The sequence below is a fragment of the Grammomys surdaster genome, unplaced genomic scaffold, assembly GCF_004785775.1.
Source record: "Grammomys surdaster isolate TR1022 unplaced genomic scaffold, NIH_TR_1.0 67, whole genome shotgun sequence".
In the NCBI taxonomy this organism is placed as follows: Eukaryota; Metazoa; Chordata; class Mammalia; order Rodentia; family Muridae; genus Grammomys; species Grammomys surdaster.
The window spans coordinates 1,408,127-1,434,842 of record NW_021604569.1 but is presented as its reverse complement, the minus strand read 5'-3'; the positions used below and the strand labels follow the sequence as shown (position 1 = coordinate 1,434,842).

Below are 26,716 nucleotides of genomic sequence, written 5' to 3'. Positions count from 1 at the left end.
TCCATGAAAAAAACTCATTAGTTTTTAAGATGCTGATTGATACCTTTACTCTGGTGTATTTTTCCTATTGACCCACCAGGTAAATTTTCACTTGTACAGATAGGACTGTGAAGATAACATTGTAGTGGAGAGTCACAGGCATGCTATTACAGCAACTGATCTGCTCATAAAAGATGTTCTCTAGATCTCCAAAGCTGTGAGATTTGGAATTATTCAGTCAAGTTAGGCACTGCTTCCACCCACTGAGTGAATTGGAATATAAAGGGTTTACCTACTTGTGAGGTTGGTAAGTGATAAACCACAGAGCCTCATTCTATTTACTCTTCGGGCTCCTCCTTGCCCACGTACTTGTCGTTTTCTTTATTTTTTTCTCTTTTCTAGAGAGGCTCTCTTATAGCACTGGGTAGCCAAGGGTGGCCTTGAGCTGACCATCCTACTACTTTCCTAGGCAGAAGGATTGTAGAAGCCTCCATACAGGTAAAGGAGATTATTGTAGGTCACATTTAGAACTGTTCTATCCAAAATACCCTAGGAAATAAAAGTAATCTCTCCATATAATTGCGTGAGATTGAGTCTTTAAATTTTTTTCATTTAATTTGTATTTGTACACACACACACACACACACACACACAATGGAGACACACCACAGATGCCTGTGGAGGTCAAAGGACAACTTGAGAAGTCTCTTTTCTATATATTGGTCCTAGGGATCAAACTCAGGTCGTCCTGCTTGGCAGCAAACACTTTGAACTACTGGACCATCTCACTAGTCTATGAGACATATTCTTACCAGGTTATGGTTCAAGAAAAATGTCAGATTCTCACTGGAGTAGAAGGGAGCTGCCATGGTTTTAAGACTTGGTTCTTTTATAACAGTCATTAAGTCATAAAACTTCAAAGACACACATTTAAATTTCCCAAAGTGTGCATACTGATTATAATAGGCTGCTGCCTGTACAGAAATTCAGTGGTTAGGTATTTAGTTTTTCTGTTACAGATATAGTCTTCCCATCATCAGTCTATTTTCCTCCATAAGCATTATTGCATAATAATACACTATTCTATTATGTTTCTAGACTAGAGAAATAGTTGACTACTGCAGAAAGAGAAGACGTTTGTTTGCCACTTACCTACAGCATCTTTACATTTGTCACCGATTTTGCCATGGAACATACACTGGCTGAAAGTTTGTCATAGTTAGTTTAAGTAGTTATTAGTCACCTTATGTCCTGAATTTTGTACTGTGTTAGACAATGTGAGTAATAATGATACCTTCATGAAGCTATTCAACCAGAAAAATAAGCAGGTTTGAGCATGGGTTAGTTAGTGTGGTTTAAATCTAAATATTAGAGATACTAAATTCCATCGTTGTCTTTAAATTCAGCCACTTTACATAACTTCTATAAACTGGCTTACTCCTTTATACATGAATTCAAATGGAACTGTACTTTTCTACATTTTGAATACTGTATCTTCAAAGATGCATATAATTTGAAAATAGATTCTGAAAATTAGAAATGAATAATATAAAGGCTAAGCTGTGACATAGAAGTATAAAAGAGAATTTAAACCATCCAAAGGAAGGCAGAAAAACAGAACAGAGGACATATTAGACAAATAGAAAATAAATAGTAAAAGGGACATTTTAAACCAAATCATGTAAATAGTTATATTTAGTAAAAAAAGAAAATCTAAACATTCTCATTCTAAAGTAGAGATGACTATATTCAATGGAAAAGCAACATCTACTGAAATGCCACCTTCAAGGAAGTTGGCATTACTATATATACAATGTACTATTGTAACACTAATCAAAAGATTGCAATTAAATAATTTTATAGCAATGACTTATCATTCTAGCTTCATGATAAAGGAAGATTAAATGTTCTTGTGTCTGACAACAGCTTCAAACTATGTCAGTATTGATACAGTGACATGGAGAATGACCTGTTCACAGTTATAAAGGATTTCATATGAATTTCACATAGAAGAAGAGCAGCCAGTGCTCTTAACCACAGAGCCATTTCTTCAGCCCCAGAAATACAGATTGGAAAATATAAAATACAGATATTTTTACTGACTTCTGACATGATTGTTTTGGCAGAAATTCTAAAGAATTTATAGAAAACTTTATAAAGTTTGTTTTATCAAGTGTAATAGGTTATAGATCAGTATATAAAAGTCATATTTGTATATATTAACAATGAAAAATTAGTTTAAAAGAAAAATACCATTTATAATACTGTAAAATACCATAAAGTACTTTAAAGAACTGCATTAATGAAATAGAATTTCTTACTTAGTAAATGAAAAGGAATATCATATCATCAACTGAAATGTTTTATATTGTTAATATGACAGATCTCAGGTTTGGATATAATTCAGTAGTTTAACACTTGTCCAGGTATGCACAAAGCCTAGATTCGATCGCCAGTACTAAAATAAACAAACAAGCAGCTCACAAATGAATCTGTTAATTCAATATAATCCCAGACATAATTCAAATTAGATTAGTAAATAAAATAATTTGCTGATTCCAAAATTTTTGTTATACTGTAGCCATTTTCAAAATACTGATTTTGATAAGCTGTGAATATGGGAGGTCTTTTCATCTGTTAGAATCCTCATCTTGCCTCTTATGTAAAGGTTTCTTTATAAAGGTCTTTACCTTCTTAGTTTTATTCCCCTCTTTTTCTTTGAGCTATTGTAAATGAGAATGTTTTCCTAGTTTCTCAGTAGGTTCATCATGAGTATACAGAAAAACTACTGATTTTTAGATGATGATTTTTATATCTGGCTACTTCAATAAAAGTTTCAGTTTTGTCGAAGTGTTTTTGATTGAACCTGTAAGGTCTTTTGCGGATAGAATCATATTACCAAAAATACAGATAGTATGACTTGTTTTTCTGTTTGTTCGTTTCTATTACTTTACCTTGCCTGACTGCTGTAGTAAGACATCAAGTCTAGCCGGGCGGTGGTGGCGCATGTCTTTAATCCCAGCAGATTAAAGGAGGCAGAGACAGGCGGACTTCTGAGTTCGCGGCCAGCCTGGTCTACAGAGTAAGTTCCAGGACAGCCGGGCTATAAAGAGAAACCCTGTCTTGAAGAACCAAAAAAAAAAAAAAGACATCAAGTCTAGATGTGTAACAGTGGAAAGACAGTCTCACTCCATTCCTGGGCTAGAGGGAACAGGGTCAGTTTCTCCCTGGGTAGTAGAGTGTTGGTTATAGGTTTGTTGCAAATAGCATATGTTATGTTGAGGTATGTGTTTGTATCCTAATTTCTCCAGGGCTTTTATCATGACATGTTAAACTTTTCTGAATCTATTGAGGGGATGCAGTAAGTTGTGTCTCAGTGTGTTTGGGTGGTGCATTACTTGATTTATTTGTTTGACTTGTATATGCCAAACTATTCACACATCCCTGGAATGAAACCAACTTAATCATGTTGTGTGATTCTTTTTAATTACTTTTTAAATTTAACTGTATGCTTGTGTATGGGTGTCAGTAGAGGGGGTTTGCCTTAACTGATGCCTGAGGAGACCAGAAGAGGGTGTTGAAACCCCTGGAACTGGAATTACAGGCATTTGGTTGTTAGTGACTCATCCTGGGTGATGGGTAGTGATCTTGGATCCTCTGAAAGAACAGCAAGCTACTCTTAATTACTGAGCCATTTCTCTAGCCCCATGTTTTTAAAGAGAGAGCACTTGAGGAATATACCTCTGGTCTCCAAAGGCATGTGCACACATGTACACAAACATCTTTACACATATCATTTTAATTAAAATCATTAATAAAAATTAAAATCTGCACACAAAAAAAGACTAAAAATTAGAAATAGCCCAGGGATCCTCAGCTGGTAATTGAATAAGGAAATTTTGATACATCCATATGCTAAAAGATAGTTCAAAAGTAGAAAAATTACTGATTCATTTAATGTTTTAGTAAAAATATACTCAGAAAAATGTAACATAAAGAGATTATATTGGGGGGCTGGAGAGGTGGCTCAGAGGTTAAGAGCACAGACTGCTCTTCCAGAGGTCCTGAGTTCAAATCCCAGCAACCACATGGTGGCTCACAACCATCTGTAATGCAAACTGATGCCCTCTTCTGGTGTGTCTGAAGACAGCTACGGTGTACTCATAAATAAAATAAATAAATTTTTAAAAAGTTATATTGTGTAATTTCATTTATATGAAGTTTTAGAGCCTGCAAAACTAAATTTTAGTGAAAAAAAGCAAAACAATGATATCTTGTAAGCAGTAATCCTTCCAGAGTAATAGAAATTCTCTGATCATATTGATAAGTTATATGGTTATTTATAAGTTATATTATTATATAACTTATCATATTAGATTTTTTTCTAAAAAATATAGATCAAAAATCTCTTCTAACCAGTGCACTAGTAACTATATATAGACTATACTTCCATTCTGAAAGATTACATTATCTTTTACAATCACTAAAGATCTGAATTTACAATAAAATTACTGTATTTTACCTGGTTGGTGGCTCTGTGTCTGAGAGGTCTGGGGGTCCAGGTTAGTTGAGACTGCTGGTCATCCTCCTCCTCAGCTTCTTCCTGCCTTTTCCTAATTCAATCATATGGGTCCCCGGCTTCTGTCCATTGGGAGTTAGGGGGACAGGAGTGAAGCCCTGAGGGACAGCAGAAAGAATGGAAACAGGTAACCTTGGGAGATAGGAAGTGGCGAGACCTTCCAGAATATACCAGAGACCTGGGAAGTGGTAGAGGCCCAGGACTCAAAGGGAGGGACCTTAGATGAAATGCTCAACAGTGAGGAGAGGGAATTTGTAGAGTCCACCACCACCTCCAGTAGATAGACAAAGCATCAAGTGGAAGGATGGTGTTGCCATCCCACAGTCAAAAACTTAACTTAGTGGATTTTAAATTTTAAATTGACTTTACATTGCTGTGTTGTAGTGACTATTCTGACTCAAACTTTATTCATTTCCTGTGAGAATATGAGGATTTTTATTAGTAATATGTAATCTAAAGGTATACTTGAAGAAACTATAAATCAGAAGCCTTGAATTTTATTTCCAGCTCTCCTATTTTGGATTATCATTTTCCACTCTTGTTATCAAACATAGTTGAACTCTTCTTGCCAAACAAACACAGAATAGTACATGCCAGACCTAACATTCTCTCGTGTCAGTTCTCTTAGTACTGCATGTAACCAGAGTCTTTGTGAGCATAGTAAAAAGACTGTATGAAAAGATAGAAGTGTGTCCCAAAACACTATTAGAGCACAACTTGGCTTTTTTTTTTCTTTTGCCTTTTGTTCTTGCCATTTTGTAACTCACTAGTGGCAATGCTAATTTACTGCTGAACTAAAGGCTCTCTTAAGTTTTTTACACAAACTATTTTAATCATTTCTACCATTAATATATACTATAGTGTTAATTTTTTAAATATACTACAAATATCTAAAGTAAACTAGAAAGTCAAGATAAGTATAAAAATGGAGTTTAAATTACAGAGGGACAAGAGAAATGAACAGTTAAATGGTTCAGAGTTTATACTGTTTGTCCAGAGGCTCTGAGTTTGGTTCCCAACACCCACATAAAGTGGATCACAACCACTTATAACTTCAGCTCCAGGTGATCTGAAGTCTCTGGCCTTTTCAGGTACCTATACTCAAATGCTCAGGGACACACACACACACACACACACACACACACGTAAAAATATATATTTGGGGGCTAAGGAAATGGCTTGGTAATTAAGAACACTGGATGCTCTTCCAGAGACCCTTGATTCAATTCCCAGTATCCACATGGTGACTCACAACTGTTCATAATTCCAGTTCCAGGAATCCTATACCCGCTTCTGTCTTCGGCAGGCACTCCACACACATGGTACACATACCTTCATGAGGCAAAATACTCATCCACAGATTTTTTTTTTAATCTTAAAATCTAAAAATTATCTGAATACAGAGGAGGTGTTAAATTTGGCAGTTTTGATGTTAGAAAATGATCAAGTTTTTCATATTAGTAGCAGTTCAAGTCTATCTATTAGTCAGTCTTTTCTGGTGTTACTGCAACCTACTTTAAGTCAGTTTGAGGCCCAGGGTGGTAACTGAGTAGTCTTAGCACTTAACAGGCCGTGGAAAGGTTTTTCTTGACTAAGAAGTTAAAGGGTAGTCTGGGGGTACGTGAGACGTCTCAAAACAATAAACAAAAAAATCAACTCAGAACTAAAAACTTCCTGTAGAAGAAATATCCTTGAATTAATCATTACAATATAAATTACACTAATGATGTATGCAAATCATGAGCTAAATGAATAAGTCATATTTTATTAACATAAGTAATTCTAGGTAATACATTATTCTTAGAAAGTAAGATTCCTAAAGATACTCAACTTTAGTTAAGGAATCTTTTAAAGCTAATACTGACATGTGCCAAATATTTATATAATATTTGCTATATAATTATATTTGCCTATATAATATTTGCTCATTATATAGGAATTTCTAAATAGGTTCAAAGTTGCTCTAAAACTAGTTGTTAATATTAAGTAGTACATCAGTGTCTGGTTAATCTTTATTGAAAACCATTTTCTTCTTTGTTGTTGTTGCTGTTTACTTTATCTTTTATAGTTTATCCTTGATCATATTTTATTAGTAGGCATTAATTGTTCATATGAATGGGATTTGGCATAATGTTTCTCTATATGCATATAACTCAAGAATCTGTTCAAATTCCTTAAAAGGCTGCTTAGGTCCATTTTTATTACAAACAACAGCGAAGCATTCTGAACTTTCTCTCCAGCTCCCAAATTTGCATTTCAAAGAGCTTTTGATCACATTAATGGTAATCACACATTTATCCCATTTTAAATACAGTGTCTATCATATTCACTGGGCTAGTACAGACCCAAAGAAACTGAGAAATAGAGAAATATAGGTGATTTGTTTTCTTTCCATTAAAATATCTTAAACAATTTTAGGTGAAAAAAAATTATGAAGCTCTCAGACAGAGACAAGATGAGGAAAGGATGGTGCAGAGCTCCCTTCCAGTCTCCGGGGAAGACGACAAGTGGGGTCGAGAAAGTCAAGAAGCGACTAGAGAGCTCCTGAAAGTTAAAGACAGGTTAATTGAAGTAGAAAGAAATGTAAGTATTAAAAAAATTTAGTAGGAACAAAATTCTTCAAAAATAAAGAACTGTTGGTTATATTTATCTTTGATAATTTTATTTTATACTCTCTTGTCTAGTTTATCACATAAAAAAGACAGATCTAGATTTAGTATGCTCTGCTCCTTACTTTCTTATAAGTCAGTCACAAACTTAATCAGCACTCCCACCCATCATGTCTGCAAAACCAGTATCATGTGGACGTACTGTCAAGTTCTTGTGCCAGCTTAAGGTGTAACCCATAGGATTACACTTAGCCTTTGTGTACCTTCCAGGCTGACTGGGGGAAAGACTTCTTCCTTTGTTGTTTTTTACCAGGGAACCCCTTCAGTAGTATTCACAGGTTAAGCTCTCTCCTTTGAGATCATTACCAGTTTTCACAAAATGGAGTCTGATGAGTAGAGTCTAGTACTCGGGTCACCTTTGATGTCCCATTAAAGAGTACAAGGCTTCTTTTAATGGTGCCAATCTCTTTAATAATTATAGCTGCCGTGTCAGATATGGTCTTGATTATAACTTTACACCCTCTCCTTATCGTCAGCCCCTTTTTTGTATCTTTTTGTTCTGCTTATTTTTCTTCCTCACTGTAGACAGAATAAAATCAGTGAGCAGTAACCATGACACAGTGTGATTGCTATCTTGTAAGATTTCCTACAACAAAGCAATTAGTCCATGACTTTTAAGTTCAGTGTCTGAGTACATGGGCGGAATATAACCATGTTGTGTACCACAATACAATGCAAATGATCTCTATCCTAGTTCTCCATCCCCCTCCCCACTCAGGGCCTTTGTTCTTCCTAAATCTAACCAGATTGGCCTTTGCTTATGTCATCCTAGCACTTTTCAAAGTTCCAGACTCTTCCATAATGTTCTTGGATTCTAATTCCAAAGGCCTGAGGACTATATGGCCAGATTATCACAACAGTTTCAGTTCTTCATAACAATATTCTTCGTTAGTTACAAAGACATCTGTCAGAAGCAACTTACAAGGGAAAGAAAGATAGGTTCACAGTTCAAGGATACAGTCAGTTAAGGCAGGGAACTCAGGACAAAGGAGCCTTAGGCACTGCTCATATTGCATCTTCAAGTCAGAAAGCACAGAAATAGTGTTTCCCAGCACACCTTCTCATCTTTATTCAGTCTACCCTGTCCATGTCATGATTCTGTACACATCAGTTAACCCATCCTACAATTCCCTCATGGACATGCCCAATGTTTTATCTCATAGACAGCCTAGATCCTGTCAACTTGACATTCAGTTTTAACCATTACAGTGTATCTGAATGGCTTGGCTACATGGTAAGTTCAAGACCAAGTCTGGACTATATGATACCCTGTATCAAAACTGCAGGTGTGTGTGTGTGTGTGTGTGTGTGTGCGCGTGCAAACGCGCACATGTTTGAACAAGGCAGTATTCCAAGTTTTTTCATCCTTTCAGCAGATGATTTTTAAAAAGAACACAGTATTAATTTCTATCTTCTATGTGTGTTCACTAGTTGCTATGTTGGTGGTTGTTTGAGACAAGTTCTCCACTTGTGGCTCAAACTGACTTGAAATTCACAGTCCTTCCTCCTCTTCCTCCTCAGTTTCTGATGCTTTACGCTGTTTGTACAGCTTACTTTCTCAGCTTTGATTTTTATGGGGTCAAATCATAATCCCTGTTTTATACATTGATGTGTATTTTATATAATATAAAAATAAAGGTATCTTTGTCTATTAAAGATACAAAAAAAATTGTGATTCATTTGTATCGTTTTTCTATTTAGTCAGTACTACATAGAAAGTATGACCCCTAATTAGAGTTTATTTGTATATTGAAGTTTTATTTATATTTTTTAGTTATGCTTTTTAGTACAGATTTAGATTTTATGAAATTTAAGTTATAAGTAATTAATCTTAAATATGTAAAATTCATGCCTCACATTTTAATGCCCATGACTAATGTTGCAATTCACCCATTTATAGTTGAAATAGAGTCTTAGTTTTATACCATGAAAAACAAAAGCAAAAAAACAAACAACAGCCCAGGCAGTGGTGGCGCACACCTTTAATCTCAGCACTTGGGAGGCAGAGGCAGACGGATTTCTGAGTTTGAGGCCAGCCTGGTCTACAGAGTGAGTTCCAGGACAGCCAGGGCTACACAGAGAAACCCTGTCTCGAAAAAACAAAAAAACAAAAAACAAAACAAAATATAATATCTGTTAGGTCTCTTATGGACTGTGTTTTCTAATAGATGTCTAAAATTATTGGTGTAATTTTTCTTCTCTTCCATATGGTTTATGAAAGTACATATTGTTTTGAAAGTACATATTTTTCCTCCTGTACCCAGAATCACCATTCACCTATGTATACATTGAAAAGGTCCACCTTTTTAGTTGATACAACCTAGGAAAGCATTCTACCACTAACCTGCACCCTCAGCAAAGAAAGTGTTTTATTTCAGGACATTATAAAGCAGACAGAACACAGGCACAATAATATTTTAAGGTTATAGTAGTATTGTAGTCTTTTATAATGTATTAAATATTTGCAACTTGTGTTTGAGGGGGAAAGACTTTCTTTTTTTAAATTGTTTAAGATCATTTTATTAAATACCATTATCTGTTAAAGAAAATATCTGATGTTTATTTTTAATAAGTGTGGTTTTTTTTTTTTCTTGTTTTAAGAATGCTACGCTGCAAGCAGAGAAGCAAGCACTGAAAACTCAGCTGAAGCAACTTGAAACACAAAATAATAACCTGCAGGCTCAGATTCTTGCACTGCAGAGGCAAACAGTGTCGTTACAGGAGCAGAATACCACTCTTCAGACACAGAATGCCAAGCTTCAGGTTGTACCAAACATTTTAATTATATTCTTAATTATATACTGTTACAGTAAGGGAGGCTAGACATGTAAACATTGTTCCTTAGTTCCTCAGAATTTAATAATGGAAGATAGATTGAAATATTTTCATTTGCTTCTATGCCACACTCTTTTTTTTTTTTTTTTTGATACAGGGTTTCTCCGTATAGCCCTGGCTGTCCTGGAACTCACCCTGTAGACCAGGCTGGCCTCGAACTCAGAAATCCGCCTGCCTCTGCCTCTGCCTCACAAGTGCTGGGGTTAAAGGCATGCGCCACCACCGCCCGGCTCAATGCCACACTCTTATTGTGAACATTTTTTAAATGTCAAAGCCTATATAAATTATTAAATTCACTCCAGTATAAGTGAAGATCTTATATTTATCTTTTTATCCTTTCAACAAGTTGACCCCTTGTTTTAGAGTATAACTATAACACAATATTTCTTATTTCATTCTTAAAACATTCTTAGAAGTTTAATTATTGAAATGTATATGCTTGGTCTTCATGTGAGTCTTAAACAACTGGAGTGGGGCCTATCCTAAAAGCTGTTGCCTGTATGTGGGGTACATTCTTCTAGCTGGGCTGCCTTGTCTGGCCTCAGTGGGAGAGGAAGCTTAGTCTTGCAGAGACTTGAAGTGCCAGGATGGGAGGATATCTGAGGGAAGGACACCCGCTCAGAGAAGGGAAAGGGAGATTTGGGGGAAGGATAATGGAAAAGGCTGACCAGGAAGGGGGCAGTGAGTGGAATATTAAAAAAAATAAATTAATTAAATTTTAAAAAGAAAGAGAGAAAGAAATGCATACAGCTGTAGTGGTGATATTCCCGGGCAGTCACCATGTTCTCGCTGCTCCTCAGCTCTGACTGGGGCTCTGGCTAGTTAGATGCGCAGGCCCAGGCACCCACGAGACACCAGCATAGGGGATGGCTCTGCCAATCCACTACACAGGATCCACAAAGCTCGGCTGAACCCCAGACAATGTCTGCCATCCTCGCAGTACCTGGTAGAAATGAGACTCTTAAAGTTAGTGATTATCTAAAGGATTTATATATTTAGAAATGCCCGATCAACAAGATGCCCACACAACTAGAGCTGTTACCCAGTCTAACCTTTTGGTAGAAATTGTTACCCAGGACAGCTTTCGACCCATCCGTGGTTCTCCATGGCTGCTAGCCTCCTTCCTCCCCTCCCCTTCCTCTTTCCTTCTCCCAGCTCTACCTCCTCTTCTACTATGGGATCATCAAGCTCCACTGTGCATACAATGTAGCAGTAGCAGGAAATTATCCTGCTACATACAACATAGAAATTTTGCCTTTAGGTTTTGCTGAAATCATTTGATGCAATCCGAAGCATCCATCTTCAACTTAGCAATGCCAGTGCCAGTTCACACAAAACAATCTAGGTAGAAGAGAAGAAACTGGTTTCTCCTTTTAAAGTTTTTTTTTCCAAGTGGCAAAGTAAATGCTAATTTAGACTCCAGAGAGATCTTCCAAAAATAGTTTTTCAGGTCTAAAAATAGTTAACAGGTAACCTTAATTCTTTGGGAAGCTAAAATCCAATTATTTTATTATGAATAGATCTGCAGTGATTTAATTAGAGCTTATTCAAGTTAACATTATAACTTCTTGTAAAAAGAACAACACATGAATTGGAGAGATACCTAGTTCAGTCGGTAACAAGCAGAAGGACCTGAGTTCAATCAGGTTACAGAAGAAGCCAGTCATGGTGGCAAATGCCTGTGATTCCAGCACTGAGAAGCATACAGGTGAATCCCTGTAGCTCACTTATGCCTTGCCTAATGGTAAGTTCTAGACTAGGAAGAAACCCTGTTTAAAAATAATAATAATAAAATAGGGCTAGCAAGATGCCAGTCAGCAGTCAAGGATGCTTGCTGCTAAGCCTGGTGACTAGAATGCAGTCCTTGCAGTCTGTATAGTACAAGCACAGAAGTGAATCCTGCAGTTGTCCTCTGGCTTCTACATTTGTGGCACCACAGACGTGAACTCTGTCTTGTTCTCACCCTCATGAGCTCACTGTGTAATTTGAACTCCTAGATATATGCCTGCCTCTTCTTTTTAAATGCTGGGATTAAAGGTATACACCACTATCTCTGGCAACTTTTTCCTGAGCCTCTTAGTAATAGACACATTCTTACAGGTTGAAAATTCTACCCTAAATTCACAAAGTACTTCACTTATGAACCAGAATGCACAGCTTCTAATCCAGCAGTCTTCCTTAGAAAACGAAAATGAATCTATAATGAAAGAACGAGAAGACCTGAAATCTCTCTATGATGCTCTGATAAAAGATCATGAAAAGCTAGAACTTCTTCATGAACGGCAAGCTTCAGAGTACGAATCTCTGATCTCTAAACATGGCACTCTAAAGTCCGCCCACAAAAATCTTGAAGTGGAACATAAAGACCTTGAAGACCGGTAACTTTTATCTTACTGTGTTAATTTAAAACAAATTTTCTTTGGGTAGAATAATAAATTTTATATATTAGACCCATCTAAGAGATAATTTATGGAAGGAATTTATATAAATTTACATGTGATGTTTCTTAAGAAATTATTCATTTCTTTCTTTTCTAAAACTTGTCTTTATTAGAACTGTTATAAACCAAATACCTAACTCCTTCCCCTCCCAGTTACAATCAGTTATTAAAACAGAAGGGACAATTGGAAGATTTGGAAAAAATGATCAAAATGGAACAGGAAAAAATGCTGCTTGAAAGCAAAAACCACGAAACGGTTGCTGCAGAGTACAAGAAGCTTTGTGGTGAAAATGATAGGTAATGATGCGTAGTTATGTATTTTACTTTTCATGTCTTGTCTCTAGAGGGAGGGAGAGAGGGTGTGTGTGTGTGTGTGTGTGTGTGTGTGTGTGTTTAATAGCATCTACAATTTAGACTTACCAGGGGATTATTCTTATGCTGTTTTGTTCTCTAGGAGCAGACTGGACCATCTTAGCCCAGTGTACATGTTTGTGTGCATGTTTGTGTGTGCAGGTGCACATGTACACAACTCAACTTTTTAATTATCTTGCCTTTTTCTTTTCTAAAAGGCCCTAAATCACTAGAGCCATCTTCATCTTGATACTCTGCAGTTTTGAATTTAGTTTTTTAAAGTTATTATAGCTAGAGACTGTGTTCTGAAGACGTTGAACTCAGTTAGCACAATACAATGCTAAAAGTGACTGTGGTTTATGGAGAGGATGCTGCATGGACAGTGCAAGCACTTGAAGACAGTATTGTGACAAGTTGTACAACAGAAAGGAGGAGGGGTTAGTTTATTATATACCGAACTTTGGAGAAAATATTTACTATAAAGGTCTCATCTTGTAGCTGACTGTTGCTGGCATTTTAAAAATAGCTGGAATAGTTCATGGACTTCAGTTGGGCTTCCCAGGCATCAAACTGTACGTTTCTATGGAGTCTCAAGACGAACAGCTTGTCCAAAATGAAGAAGAAATCCAGTAACAAAGAGTTTAACCAAAATAATGTCCCAAGTTTAGAATGAGTGATCTCAAGTAAAGTGTTTTCTGTGTCTCTGGTCTTTTCTTGCCCAGCATTTATTTATTAATGTCTGTTTCCTATGACAAGGAAAAGCTTCAGTAAGTAAAACTTACTAAAATAAAAAGCAAGAGCTATTTACACTTTAATCACTTTTAATCACAGATAATACCTTGGTAGACTATGTTGTCTGGCTTCTTCTGTTCACTACATTAATTTGGCATGCTTGTTTTAAAGGACAGTATTTTTAAAAATAGAGAACTTTTTTTTTTTGGTTTTTCGAGACAGGGTTTCTCTGTGTAGCCCTGGCTGTCCTGGAACTCACTCTGTAGAGCAGGCTGGCCTTGAACTCAGAAAACCACCTGCCTCTGCCTCCCAAGTGCTGGGGTTAAAGGTGTGCGCCACCACCACCCGGCAAAGAGAACTTATTTTAACACTTGTGTTTTAGAAGGTTTTTGGTTTGGGTGTGTATGTGGAGATACAGGCATTTACGTGTTTGTGTGTGAATGTATGTGAGCATGGAAGTAAGAGGTTGACATGGAATACCTTATCCTGCACTTCATCATTTTTTTTCATTTGTGTGTGTGTGTGTGTGTGTGTGTGTGTTGTATGTACATGTGATGTGCATGTTTATATGAGTGAGACACATATGTGAGAGTGCATGTGGAGATCCAAGATTGATATTGAAAACCGTACTTTAATACTCTTCCATCTCACTTACTGAAGCAAGATCTCTCAAGTCAAAACCAGGTCATTGGTTGGCTGCCTTTACTGACAGCCATCTCACTGACTCATTTTAGCGTTTGTGATAAACCAGTAGCCTCCATTCACTGTCTCTCTCTGATACCCATTCCTTGGGAAGTAATCACTGAGAGGTTTTGTTACCTGTCATAGGTGTTGATAGAGGTAGCTGTGTGAGTGATGATGCTTTTGTTCATGGACTTTTACCTATTGGTAGTACTTTTGCCAAATATGTGAGGGGTTTTCCTTTTTTTCACTGTTCTTGATTTTTTAAAAAGATTTGATTGCTTAGAGTTTTTGTGAGTTGAGTTGAATTCTTTGAGGAATGAATTGAATGAACTATATTAGGTATTGTAACAAAGACCACCTAGACAAGAGTTTGTTTTGTTTATTGTGTTCCTTTTCTGGGCTCTTAATATTTAACAAAATAAGATAAACTTGGCAGATTACATCCAGTTTAATGGGCCAGATTCAGCCAACTATCTGTGACATGACAGCTCCTAAACTAAAAAAAAGTCAATATTTTGAATTTAGTGGGGTGAGGGGAAAGTAGCATGCTACAGGGAATGCATGTGGCCTGTCATGTCCTATTTTCTCTTTGGTTTAAAAAAAATGTGTCAGTCTCTGTCCTTGAAGATCAGGTAAGTCTTGTGTTGAAAGTAAATTGTGAGAAGAAAGAGAATAGCTATAGTTTGATTTTTACCAAGTGGTAAGTGGAGATTACATAAATAATCATTTACAACAGCTGCAAAAGCTACATATGTATAATTTGGCTGATGCCCATGTTTCTCAAGTTTTAGTCAGCACATTGGTGTAGTACTTAATACTGGGTTGATTGATTCACTTAATCTGATCTTTGTTTATATTTAATTTAGAATGTGAAATTCCATGTGTCTTAGTTAGGGTTTCCATTGCTGTGAAGAGACACCATAACCAAGTCAACTCTTATAAAGGACAACATTTAATTGGAGCTGGCTTACAGGGTCAGAGGTTCAATCAATTATCAAGGCAGGAGCATGGCAGCTGGAGAAGGAACTAAGAATTCTACATCTTCATCAGAACGAAGCCAGGAGCAGACTGTCTTCCTGGCAGCTAGAAAGAGGGTCTCAAAGCCCACTGCCACAGTGACACACCTACTCCAACAAGGCCACACCTCCTAATAGTGCCACTCTGGATCAAGCCTACTCAAACCACCACACCATGAAATCATAGTTTAATTGGTTGTTTTTTCTTTTCCCTTTTAATTAAATATAATTTTTGTAGAAAAATTGATTATTGATCAGTTAGAGACTGACAAAATGTATATTCTCTAAATATGCCTGAGTGATATTAACAGAATTTTCACATTGTGAAAACTATTTAAATATTTCTTAATGATTTCTAATTGTAGGTTAAATCATACATACAGTCAGCTTTTAAAAGAGACTGAAATTTTACAAACGGACCATAAAAATTTGAAAAGTGTTCTGAATAATTCTAAATTGGAACAAACAAGATTAGAAGCTGAATTTTCAAAGCTAAAGGAGCAATATCAGCAGTTAGATATCACATCTACCAAGCTAAATAACCAGTGTGAGGTGAGTGTCAACAGATTTAATCATTGTTTCTTCCTTTAGGTCAAGTCATGCCTAAAAAGTAATGATTGGTATCACGGTGGCAGCCTTGGTATAGACTTACTGGTGTATGTGAAAGAATTGGTCACACACAATTGAAAATTAAGATAAACCATATTTATGTCTTCCTTTGTTATTAGTCATTTAAACTTATATGTCCAGATGTGTTTGTTTATTGAAAACTGTTTTTGAACTTGTAGCATGAAATTATAAATGAGTAGGATAGAACATTAGTTTGTAAGCATGTATGTTTAAATACCCAGCAGAGCTCAGAAGGGTCAGGGCATTTATTCTAGCTATGATTTGTAAAAGTCTAAACATATTCATATAGTTAGAATTCTTCTAGAAAGACAGAGTAAAGAACATGATACTAAATGAAGTCCTTAAGAAAAAGCAAAGCAATTAGGTAAAACTGTAAAAAAAAAAAAAAAAAAAGAAAAAGAGAAAAGCCATATGTTAGGACTCTAGAACTAAAAAAATTGCATACCAAAAATCAAAATACCTTTATTAAAGGGAAATGCTTGTTTAGTTGGCTACAGGAGGCATCCTTGCCTTGTGGTTTCTCTGCTTTGCTATTCTTTTCTCCTTTCCTTCGCACTGACTTGATTTGGAGCAGAAAGATCATTGCAAGAGGGTGGAGAAAGAAGAGGATTAAGTGCAATTTTTCTTTTATTCATTATTTTATGTGTATAGGAGTTTTGTCTTACATGTGTGGTGCCTGCAGAGGCCAGAAGACATCAAATTGCCTGATAGTTGTGAGCCACAAGTTGGGTATTAGAAATCAAAGCTGGGGGCTGAAGAGATAGCTCAGCGGTTAAGAGCACTGGCTGTTCTTCCAGAGGTCCTGAGTTCAATTCCCAGCAACCACATGGTGGCTCACAACCATCTGTAATGCAAACTGATGCCCTCTTCTGGTGTGTCTGAAGACAGCTACAGTGTACTCATATACATTAAATAAATTAATTAAAAAAAAAAAGAGGAAACCTGGACTCTATTGAGCCATCTCTCCATCTGCCATGTAATATGAATTTAGCAAACATGTACAATGTTGATAGTTGTTTCATGGAGATGGTCGCTTATATATATTCAAAATAAATAGCCATTCTTCCTGATTTTCTGCATGTGAAAAATTTCAAATGTTTACTTCTTTTTCCTTTTGGGCAAGGGTGGGCAGTGGTTATGATAGATTGTAGATTGTTTACTGGTTGCTCTGAGAGAGCACAGGATACACTGCAAACAAGTAGAATTTCTACTGGGAAGATTAACTTGATTTGGAAAAGCAGAGAAAACCCCTGTGTCTGAGAGTCATCAAAAATGAACCTTCAGATAGCCTGCGGTTGAAATACTGGTTTTGGCAAATAGAACAATTTCTCAGAACTGGTAAGAAATTGAACTAGGAGTTCTAAGAAATGAGACAGCTGAAGTGAGTTTGGTAAGATAACACATGTCACTGATGATCTGGAAGGCTACTCAGCAGATTAGAGAGCATGCCAGCCAATTGTTACAATTTGAATCAAATATTAATACTTAATTAGGTGTGAAAGCATATAACAAGATTTGGAGAAGATAAGACTTTAGCCTATTTATTGTAAGAGGATAGGATTGAGGTAACCTTGGTAGGAAAGGATGGGAGGTAGAGTCAGGGCAAAAGTGTTTCTGAAGTACAGTTAATGCTCTCTGTCTTGGCATGTATACTAGTTATAGTTACCTAAACATATTACATATTGACTGAATTATGTCTTAATTTTTTTCTCTTTTCTGACTATGTATCTTTTGTCACCATTAGGATAAATAACAGTGGAACCTCAGTGATACTGAGTAGTAACTTTCTTTTGGCTCAAGAGTGTGTGGTTAGGCCAAGAAGATGCTGATACACTATGGAAAATGAAGCCCAAGGGTTCACTTCTAAATCTTCAGTTATAAGGGACTTGTAGGGCAGTTTGGTCTGTGGTCTTCTTCTGCACTCTTTCTTCTTTGTTGTTTGTAATTTCCCATCTTCTAGCAGGTCCAAGTCCAATGAGTGAAAATACACACAGTGCCAGGGCTGGGGCTACCTGAGTCCCTGTCTCAAAAACAAAGCAAAGCTTTAGATAGGAAAAAAAAAATGAATCCGTTCAGTTTTTTGACAAGTCTACCACGTTTAAATTTTATAATTGTAAATAGACAAAACATGATACAATATTGACAGTTGTTGTAACTACATGTTTATATATATTCATAAGTACCATTCTTCCCAGGACCTTTTAAGAATGTTTTAAATACTAACTATTCCCCTGTAGAAGGGAGTGGACATAATAGTTATAAGAGACTTGTGTTACTCGTTTGTTATTGTTGCTTCTAATACAGATCTTTAGGCTTCATTCTAGATCTGTCGTATCCTGATGTGGAGGCTCATAAATATACCCTAAAAGAAATGATAATTTTTTAACAATAATTCCTTTGAAGTTTGTAAACTTCGGCGTATCAAATCATGTTGGTGTATCTCCAGTAACTGCCGACCTTTTACAAAAAGCTTAAAGTAACCATTAGTACCTGTCCTTGGTAGAGTTTTATTGCTGTAAAGAGACATTATGACCACAGCATTTAATTGGGGGCGGCTTACAATTCAGAGGATTAGTCCATTATCGACATGATGGGAATCATGCCACAATGCAGACAGCATGGTGCTGGAGAGGTGGCTAAGAGTTCTACATTTGGGTATACAGGCAGCAGAAAGTGCCATCAACATACTGGCTGAGCTTCTGAGACCTCAAGACATACCTCTGGTGACATACTTCCTTCAACAAGGCCAGACTTCCTAATAATGCCCCTCCCTATGGGCCTGTTGGGGCATTTTTATTCAAATCACCACGGTGCCGATCATTGATTAAATTACTTTACACTCTTTGATCAAGCTATTCACAACCAAACTATTCACGCACTTTTAAGCTTACTTGAAAACATTACTTGGGAGAAGGATGAGCTCTATTGACTACAGTGTTACAACCAGGTTCTTTACCTAAGTTATTTAATCCCTGGAACAATATTGGCAGGATAGGAGCTATCTTCATTGAATAGATTTGAAATTTAACTAACATGTTAAGCATTTATTTCTTAGTCATTTAAATAAAAGATAAGATTTGAATATAGCTTTTGAACAAATCTGAAGATAGAAAACACTGATTTTGGAACTGTATTTATTTGACTTAATATTTATTAGAATTAAGATACATGTTTGTTTACAACAATAATTTAGCATAGTGTCATCGCTAAAATAAACACTTAGTGTCTGATCAAGTGAGTCTTCCTTAAATACTGTATGTTGTATATAAGTATAAATAATGTTTTAGATGTTTCAGATGATTTGTATAAAGTGGAAATCTGTCTTCAAAAATAAATTTTGTATCTAAACAGTTGCTCAGCCAACTTAAAGGAAATTTAGAGGAAGAAAATCGACATCTACTCGATCAGATCCAGACACTAATGCTACAGAACAGAACATTGCTGGAGCAAAATATGGAAAGCAAGGATCTCTTTCATGTTGAACAAAGACAGTACATGTAGGTACCAAATAATTTTGTATTCTTAATTTTTATGCATTGATGTTACTGCTGTACCTAGTGGCAGAAAAAAATCTATGCTCATTTTTCTTAATGTTTTCACATCATTATTTCAGTGTGTACTTTCTTACTTAAAATTATCTTTCTACTTGAGTGTGCAAGACAAATTTATGGTGCTACAGTGGACTGTGTACAACTTGTATTTCCATTTGGGAGGGAGGACCTACTTAATCTTATAGTAATAAGCCAGTTAATGAATTTGGAGCTCAACACAATCAGATGGAATTTAGCATCCTTATACTTTCTGTTCTTCTCAAACTGTTGAGAAACAGCAACTTCTTCCTCATGTGAGTAGTGATCTCAGGGAGATCAGGGGCAGTCTTTTGGACCTATTCTCAAGATTCTATTACAAGTCACAAAACGTACTTATACAACACCATGTGAGAGCCTCAGGACCATGCTGATTTATGAGGGAATCAGGCTTTTTTTTTTTTTTTGGTCTAGTTTGTAAATTTGCTCCTTCACATCACTAGATACCAGTTTTCAGCTGGCTGAGGACCCTACCACAGTAGGAAAGAGCGGACTGGAACAGGATTTTCTCAGGACTGAGCATGAGACCTATAGTAGTCTGCCATGAAAGAGGTAACTTTAGGGAGGATATGCTGCCTTGAGAAGGATTTTCAAGTTTCTTATAGTGTAAACATTCTGCTAATAATCAAAACACTGAATAGAAAACATGTGGGTCCTGCCCTAAAATAATTTTTATTATGAACAAAACACATACCTATAGTCTCAGCATTTGCCAAACTGGGGTGGAAAAACTCCTAGAATTTACAAGTTCAAGTTCAATGTGAATAAGAGAGAGATCTCATATAAACTGGACATGGTAGCCTTTGCCTTATACCACCCCAGCATTCTTTGTGATAGGCAAAAAGGTCAGAAGGCCTAGGTCATGGTTGGCTACAATGGGAATTTTTTGAGACCCTATCTCAAAAAATAAAAAGGCCCCTATCTAATATAAAGCAAAAAGTCAGAAATGTAGCATATATTTAAGTGTAATGATCCTGTAATGAGAGATATATATGAAGGGCTATAGAATGTAGTAAATGATAGGTTGCCTGTGTCTGGGAGATGCAGAATGGATTTTTCAAAGATGAGACTTGAGTAAGCTGAGGCTTAGAATTGCTGTGGAGACTGGTTTGAGGTGATGCAATGGGCCAGGAGAGCACCAATGCAGAAATACGGAGATGTGGTGAAAGGATATTAGTATGGTACAGGACCTAAAAGTCATTCTTTGTAGAACCAAGTAAAAGAAACAGAAGCAATAAAGATGTAGCTTAGCCATGAAGAGAGAGTTTACAAACTTTGTTTTTCATTTATAATTGATTTAATCTTGTTATCCAACAAAATTTTTTAACAAGATGTCAGGGAAAGTTATATGAAATAGTAGAGGTAGCTGAACTCACTGACAAAGTTCTCTTTTTTTTTTTTTTTTGGTTCTAAGTTTCTTTTTTTTTTAATTTTTTTTATTAGATATTTTATTTACATTTCAGATGTTATCCCCTTACCCATCCCACCCCCACCCAGGAACCCCCTATCCCATTCCCCCTCCTCCTGCTTCTGTGAGGATGTGCCGCCACCTAGCCCCCCACTCCCACCTCCCCACCCTCGAATTTCTCCACACTCGTCGTCCAGCCTTCAGGGACCAAGGACCTCCTCTCTCACCTATGCCCAACAGGGCCCTCCTCCCCTACATATACAGCTGGAGCCATGGGTCCCTCCCTATGTGCTCCCAGGCTGGTGGTTTAGAACCTGGGAGCTCTGGTTGGTTGGTATTGTTGCTCTACTCATGGGTCCCGCAAACCCTTTCAGATCCTTCAGTCTTCTCTCTAACTCCTCCATTGGGAACCCCTTGATCAGTTCAATGGTTAGCTGTGAGCATCTGCCTCTGAATATGTCAGACTCTTGCAGACCTCTAAGGAGACAGGTATACCAGACTCCTACCAGCATTCACTTTCTGGCATCCACATCAGCGTCTACCTTTGGTGACTGCACAAGCTATAGAATGGACCTGAGATCAAATTACAAGAGGAATATGATAGAAAAATTGATAAGATGTACCTGTACAGAGAGAAAGAATCTAAAAAGAGTCAGATTTGGGCCCAGCTATGATTTACCTTTACAGAATTTTTCCCTTTCTTTAACCCAATAAGGTAAGAAGTTCTCTGATACAACACAAATACCCAGATGTTGAAATTGAGCCTCCTAATTCAGTTCTCAGCTCACAGGGTGCATGCCGAGGCACTTTATTTCTCCATCTATAAAGAAGAGCTATCTGCTGCTCCCAGGGTTATTTTAAGGATTAAAATGACTTTTTGAGCTTGATGCAAGACAGAGCTTGTGAAAGCAGGATGCATTACAATGTTTTTCTAAAGCATTAAATTATTGCTGAATTTAGGGTGGTGAAACATCTATATTAATACACAGACATTTCATGGAACAAAGAGTTAACATGAACTTTTAAGATAAATGCAGAATTGCAAAGAAATCTCACTTGTAACTGGCCAATTTGTTCTACATCTTCAGTCTTTTAAGGAATATGTATTCCTTGACTCTGCCATAGGAAGCTATTTTAAGTTAAGAAATCCCAAACACATGTAACATTCTTGATACTTAAGTTTCCTGTATCTTGGGCAGAGGAAAGCCTTCTTGTCTTAACTTTGACCATCAGTTCATTTCCAGATTTCAGATATTCTCTATTTTGACTCATTGAACTTAAGCTACAGATAACCACCTTAAATGTCAAGGCATTTCTAGCTAAATGTCTATCTTGTGGTTCTGGAAAGAGTGATAGCAAACAAGGTTTTTTTGTTTGTTTGTTTGTTTGTTTGTTTGTTTTGTTTTTGTTTTTTCGAGACAGGGTTTCTCTGTGTAGCCTTGGCTGTCCTGGAACTCACTCTGTAGACCAGGCTGGCCTCAAACTCAGAAATCTGCCTGCCTCTGCCTCCCAAGCGCTGGGATTAAAGGCATGCGCCACCACCGCCTGGCAAACAAGTATTTCTAAACTTAGTGGTTTGTAATGACAGTTCATCAGATAAAAGGGGAATAGTACTAGGAGCTATGGTCCTTTGTGGTCTAGTCATTAGCTTCTCAACTATCAGACTTCCATAAGTGACAAGTCCAGACATTAACTCTGTAACTTTTAAGCAGCATCTATTCATAGAGCATCTTCTGTAGACTCTACCTCACCCACCAACTCTACTACAGGTCTCATAAATGTTCTCTTTATCCATAACCTTTAGGATATATCCTATCTCATTTGCCGAAGATTTCATATCACTTTATGATTTTGTTTGGTTGATTCTGTTCTGTTTTAGGTTTTAGTGTTTTGTTGTTGTTTGGTTTAGTTTGAAACAGAGTCTCACTGTGTAGCCCTAGTTGGCCTTAAACTCACAGCTCTGCCACCTCTATCTCCTGAGTGGTGGAGTTGGCTATAATGTCTTGCTGGGCCCGTAATATCACTTTGTAATAGAACTTAAAGCATCTTATTTCCTGCTGAGGAAAGTAACCACCTAATGCTCCCTTACTGCTCCCCTTTGCCTATATTCAGATGTTAAACTTCCCATCTTTCTGTTTCATCCTATGTAATATATAGCCTTTTAAATTTTTAATTTTCATATTTTTTAATTTTGTGTTTTGTGTCTAGTGTATGGGCATGCACTCACTATAGCATGTATTTGGAAGTCAGAGGACAACTTAGATGAGTTGTTTTTCTTCTTCTACCATGCTGGTTCCAGAAATCAAACTTAAGTTTGATTGACAGACTCAAAGCTAGGCAGAAAGAACCTTTACTTTTACATACTGAACCATTTCATCAACCCTGTAATACAGCCCTTTTTTTCTTCTCCCTACTATCCCCCATTGTTTGCTTGTTTGTTTGTTTGTTTGTTTGTTTGTTTTTTAAGACAAAGGTATTGTGTAACCCTAGTTGACCTAGAACTCATTATGTACATCAGCCTGGCTTCAAATGTCTGGTTAATCCTCTTGCTCTACTTCCTGAGTGCTCTGATTGTAGGCATGAATTGTCACACCTAGTTTAATACAGCCTTTGTCTTCAAGAAGATTTTTTGGGGGAGTGTTTAAGATAGAAATATTTCCTTTTTATAGGTGCCTGCTATATTTCCATAGTACTTTATTTGGTTGTTATTATTATTGTTTTGGTATGTAATAGTCACTTATGTGTATATGTTCTTTTCCCTACTATATTATAAGCAAAGCACCTTAACTATTCATTGTTATCTAAACTCCATGCCTTCCTCATTATAAGTGATCATTAATTAATTGCTGTGTAAGTAGTATTTTTGGCATTGAAAGCTTTTTAAAAGACCTTGTTCTGTTATCGATAATGTTTCTGTATGAAATAATACACTAAGAACATGAAATGAATATAGAATGTGAATAATAGAATATATTCATCCATTGAGGGAGGGGTATCAGAACTAAATCTTTATAACTAAGTTAAGTGTCTTAATTAGGGTTTTATTGCTGTAAAGAGACACCATGACCACAGCAACTCTTATAAAAGAAAACATTTAATTAGGGCTGGCTTACAATTTCAAAGGTTTAGTCTATTATCATCATAGCAGGAAGCATAATGGCTTACAGGTAGACATGGTGCTGGAGGAGCTGAGAGCTTCAAATCTTGATGTGTAAGCAGCAAAAGGAGACTTTGAACCACACTGGGCACAGCTTTAGCATATGAGACCTCAAAGCCTGCCCCCACAGTAACACACTTCCTCCAACAAGGCCACACCTACTCCAGCAAGGCTACACCTTCTAATAGAACCACTCCCTGTGGGCTAAGCATTCAAACACATGAGTTTATGTGGGCCATTGCTATTCAGACTACCACATTAAGTTTAATTCAGCCTAAAGGGCAAGAAATCTATCTGCATGTGGATGTGGTTTCAAGATTATTTCTGTATCTATAATTGTTAGAAAAAAAGTATGCAACAGTTTTTATGTTAAAGCGTAATTCATTATAAAAATTTTGAGATACTAAAAAGTTAGGGAAATAGTGTTTATATAGTATCTATTTAATTAAAAATGTTGAAAAAATTACATGATGAAATTATAGAAGATTTCAGCAAATCCTATGGGAGAATTTAAACTTATAAGTCCTACATTCTTTAAGTACATTTAAAGGAAGAAGCTCACTATTACTTCTTAATTAGGTCTTTGTTTATATTCTGTGAAGAAGTAAGGTAATAGTCATAAAGTCATTGGATAAAATATTATGCATATTCTAAAATGTAATTTCCATTTTTATAGTGATAAATTAAATGAATTGAGACGACAGAAAGAGAAATTAGAAGAGAAAATTATGGATCAATACAAATTTTATGACCCATCTCCTCCTAGAAGGTACTACTAATTGAATTTTAAAGATTTGTTTTAAAGAAAATGTAGTATCATTAAAGCTTATAATTTTATGAGGATTATTGTTGAACTTTAGACTAAGAATTCTTTTAATTCTATTAGGAGAGGCAACTGGATTACTCTAAAAATGAGAAAATTGATAAAGTCCAAGAAAGATATTAACCGGGAACGTCAGAAATCTCTAACACTAACACCTACCCGCTCAGACTCCGGTGAAGGATTTCTTCAGCTGCCCCATCAAGACAGTCAAGACAGCTCTTCAGTAGGGTCAAATTCTTTAGAAGATGGCCAAACCCTGGGGACCAAGAAGAGCAGCAGTGAGTGCTTAAGTGCTTTAAACAGATTATTGATTTAGATTTCTCTTTTAAAAGACAATTTCTAACAGTCTTTTAGTTTAATCACTGATATTTCATTTTAACTTTATGTTTATAAAATTAATTGCAGACTACAATAGTGTACATGTAGATAGAGATAACCATTATTATGCTAGTAAGGTAAAATATTGTAAAAAGAACCTTCAAATAAGAGCTTGGCTATATCTTCTCCTAAAATATGCTGTAAAAATAGGCAAGTCTTTCCTGTGTATACTTCACAGAGTAATTAATTACAAGGATAAGAAATAAAAAGAAGATTTCATTTCATTAATACTATAACTTACTCAAAATAAGGTGTTTTACAATGAGCTTTTTGCTCATATTCTTTTATAGTAAAAATTGGAACAAAGTTATATTAGGGAAGTAAAGAAAAATAAATACTAGTTTGAAGAGGTATTAATTTAAAGATAACTAAAGTCTCAAAAAAATTATTGAAGGATACTTGCTGAAATTTTGGTCAAAATGACATAACGATGGGGAAGTATAAATATATAAACTTAAGATTCAGTTTTTATTAGACTTAGAAGTCCCACAAAATGTGCCTGATATAATTTATAGACTTTTAGTTCACTTACTAGTATATGTTTTAGCTAAATAGAAAGACCAAAGTAAGAGCCTAAAAAAGTATATATTTTAAGAAAAAGAGAAAACAATTCATTACTAAGCTTTTGAAGATGTCTACAAAGTTGGTTATTTGTGTTCTCATAAAATACTTGGAAAAACTGTATACTTTGATCACACCACTATCAGTGTCTCTAAATTTTAAACACATACATGTAGCCAGATGTGATGATGCATACCTGTAATGTCAGTGTTGAGGAGAGTTCAAGGCCAGCTGGCTACATAAAACCCTTTTTCTAACAAACAAACAAACTCCACTATTCTTTTGAAATAAAAAGTAAGCAAAAGTAGCCTATGCTTCCCTCAGGGGTTGCCTGTCTATGTGGCTCTCAAAATACTCAAAAAGTTAGTACAATGTATGGCCTTGAATGAATTATCTCTGAAAGGAGGTAGTATTTGCACCTGTAGCATATATTTCACAGAACAGTTTTAGCAGACTAGATAGTCAGTAAGTACAAAAAGTACAGATGCATATACAATATACATCTAATGGTCTTTAGAAACAGTATAATTCTTTAGCTTCACATAAGTTGATTATTATATAGGATCTTTTTCCATCTAGCTTTGTGTCCACCTAATTGTGTGGAAAGATCATCAAGTTTTCCTTTACAGGTGGCTAATAAGTCATTTTTATCTTCTACCTTTAAACACTATCTGTCATCCTATTAAGAGAATGTAATGTGTATCCTTAATTATTTTAAGTTACAGAAATATAGTTTAGACACAGAGAGAGAGAAAGGGTTTTTTTTTTATGTCATTTTGTCTGTCTAAAGTTTAAGTCATTCTTTCTTACTCCATCCTGGAACATTCAGGATAAAACTCAGAAGAAAACAATATTCGCCTCTCCTACAGTTGTTCAACTTTAGATAT

At 36.1% G+C, this 26,716-nt stretch overlaps 1 protein-coding gene across 3 annotated transcripts in view; it reads left to right on the top strand.

Annotated features, from left to right (window-relative positions):
- Nucleotides 1-26,716, top strand: part of Ccdc88a (coiled-coil domain containing 88A) — a 130,684-nt gene that overhangs the window by 88,670 nt on the left and 15,298 nt on the right. For all 3 annotated transcript variants that reach the window (XM_028777317.1, XM_028777307.1, XM_028777298.1), the window contains exons 17-24: nt 6,977-7,141; nt 9,829-9,990; nt 12,163-12,440; nt 12,656-12,799; nt 15,651-15,837; nt 19,267-19,412; nt 24,744-24,836; nt 24,954-25,168. In XM_028777317.1, the coding sequence (XP_028633150.1) occupies nt 6,977-7,141; nt 9,829-9,990; nt 12,163-12,440; nt 12,656-12,799; nt 15,651-15,837; nt 19,267-19,412; nt 24,744-24,836; nt 24,954-25,168 (1,390 nt within the window). The remainder of the gene's footprint in view (nt 1-6,976; nt 7,142-9,828; nt 9,991-12,162; nt 12,441-12,655; nt 12,800-15,650; nt 15,838-19,266; nt 19,413-24,743; nt 24,837-24,953; nt 25,169-26,716) is intronic.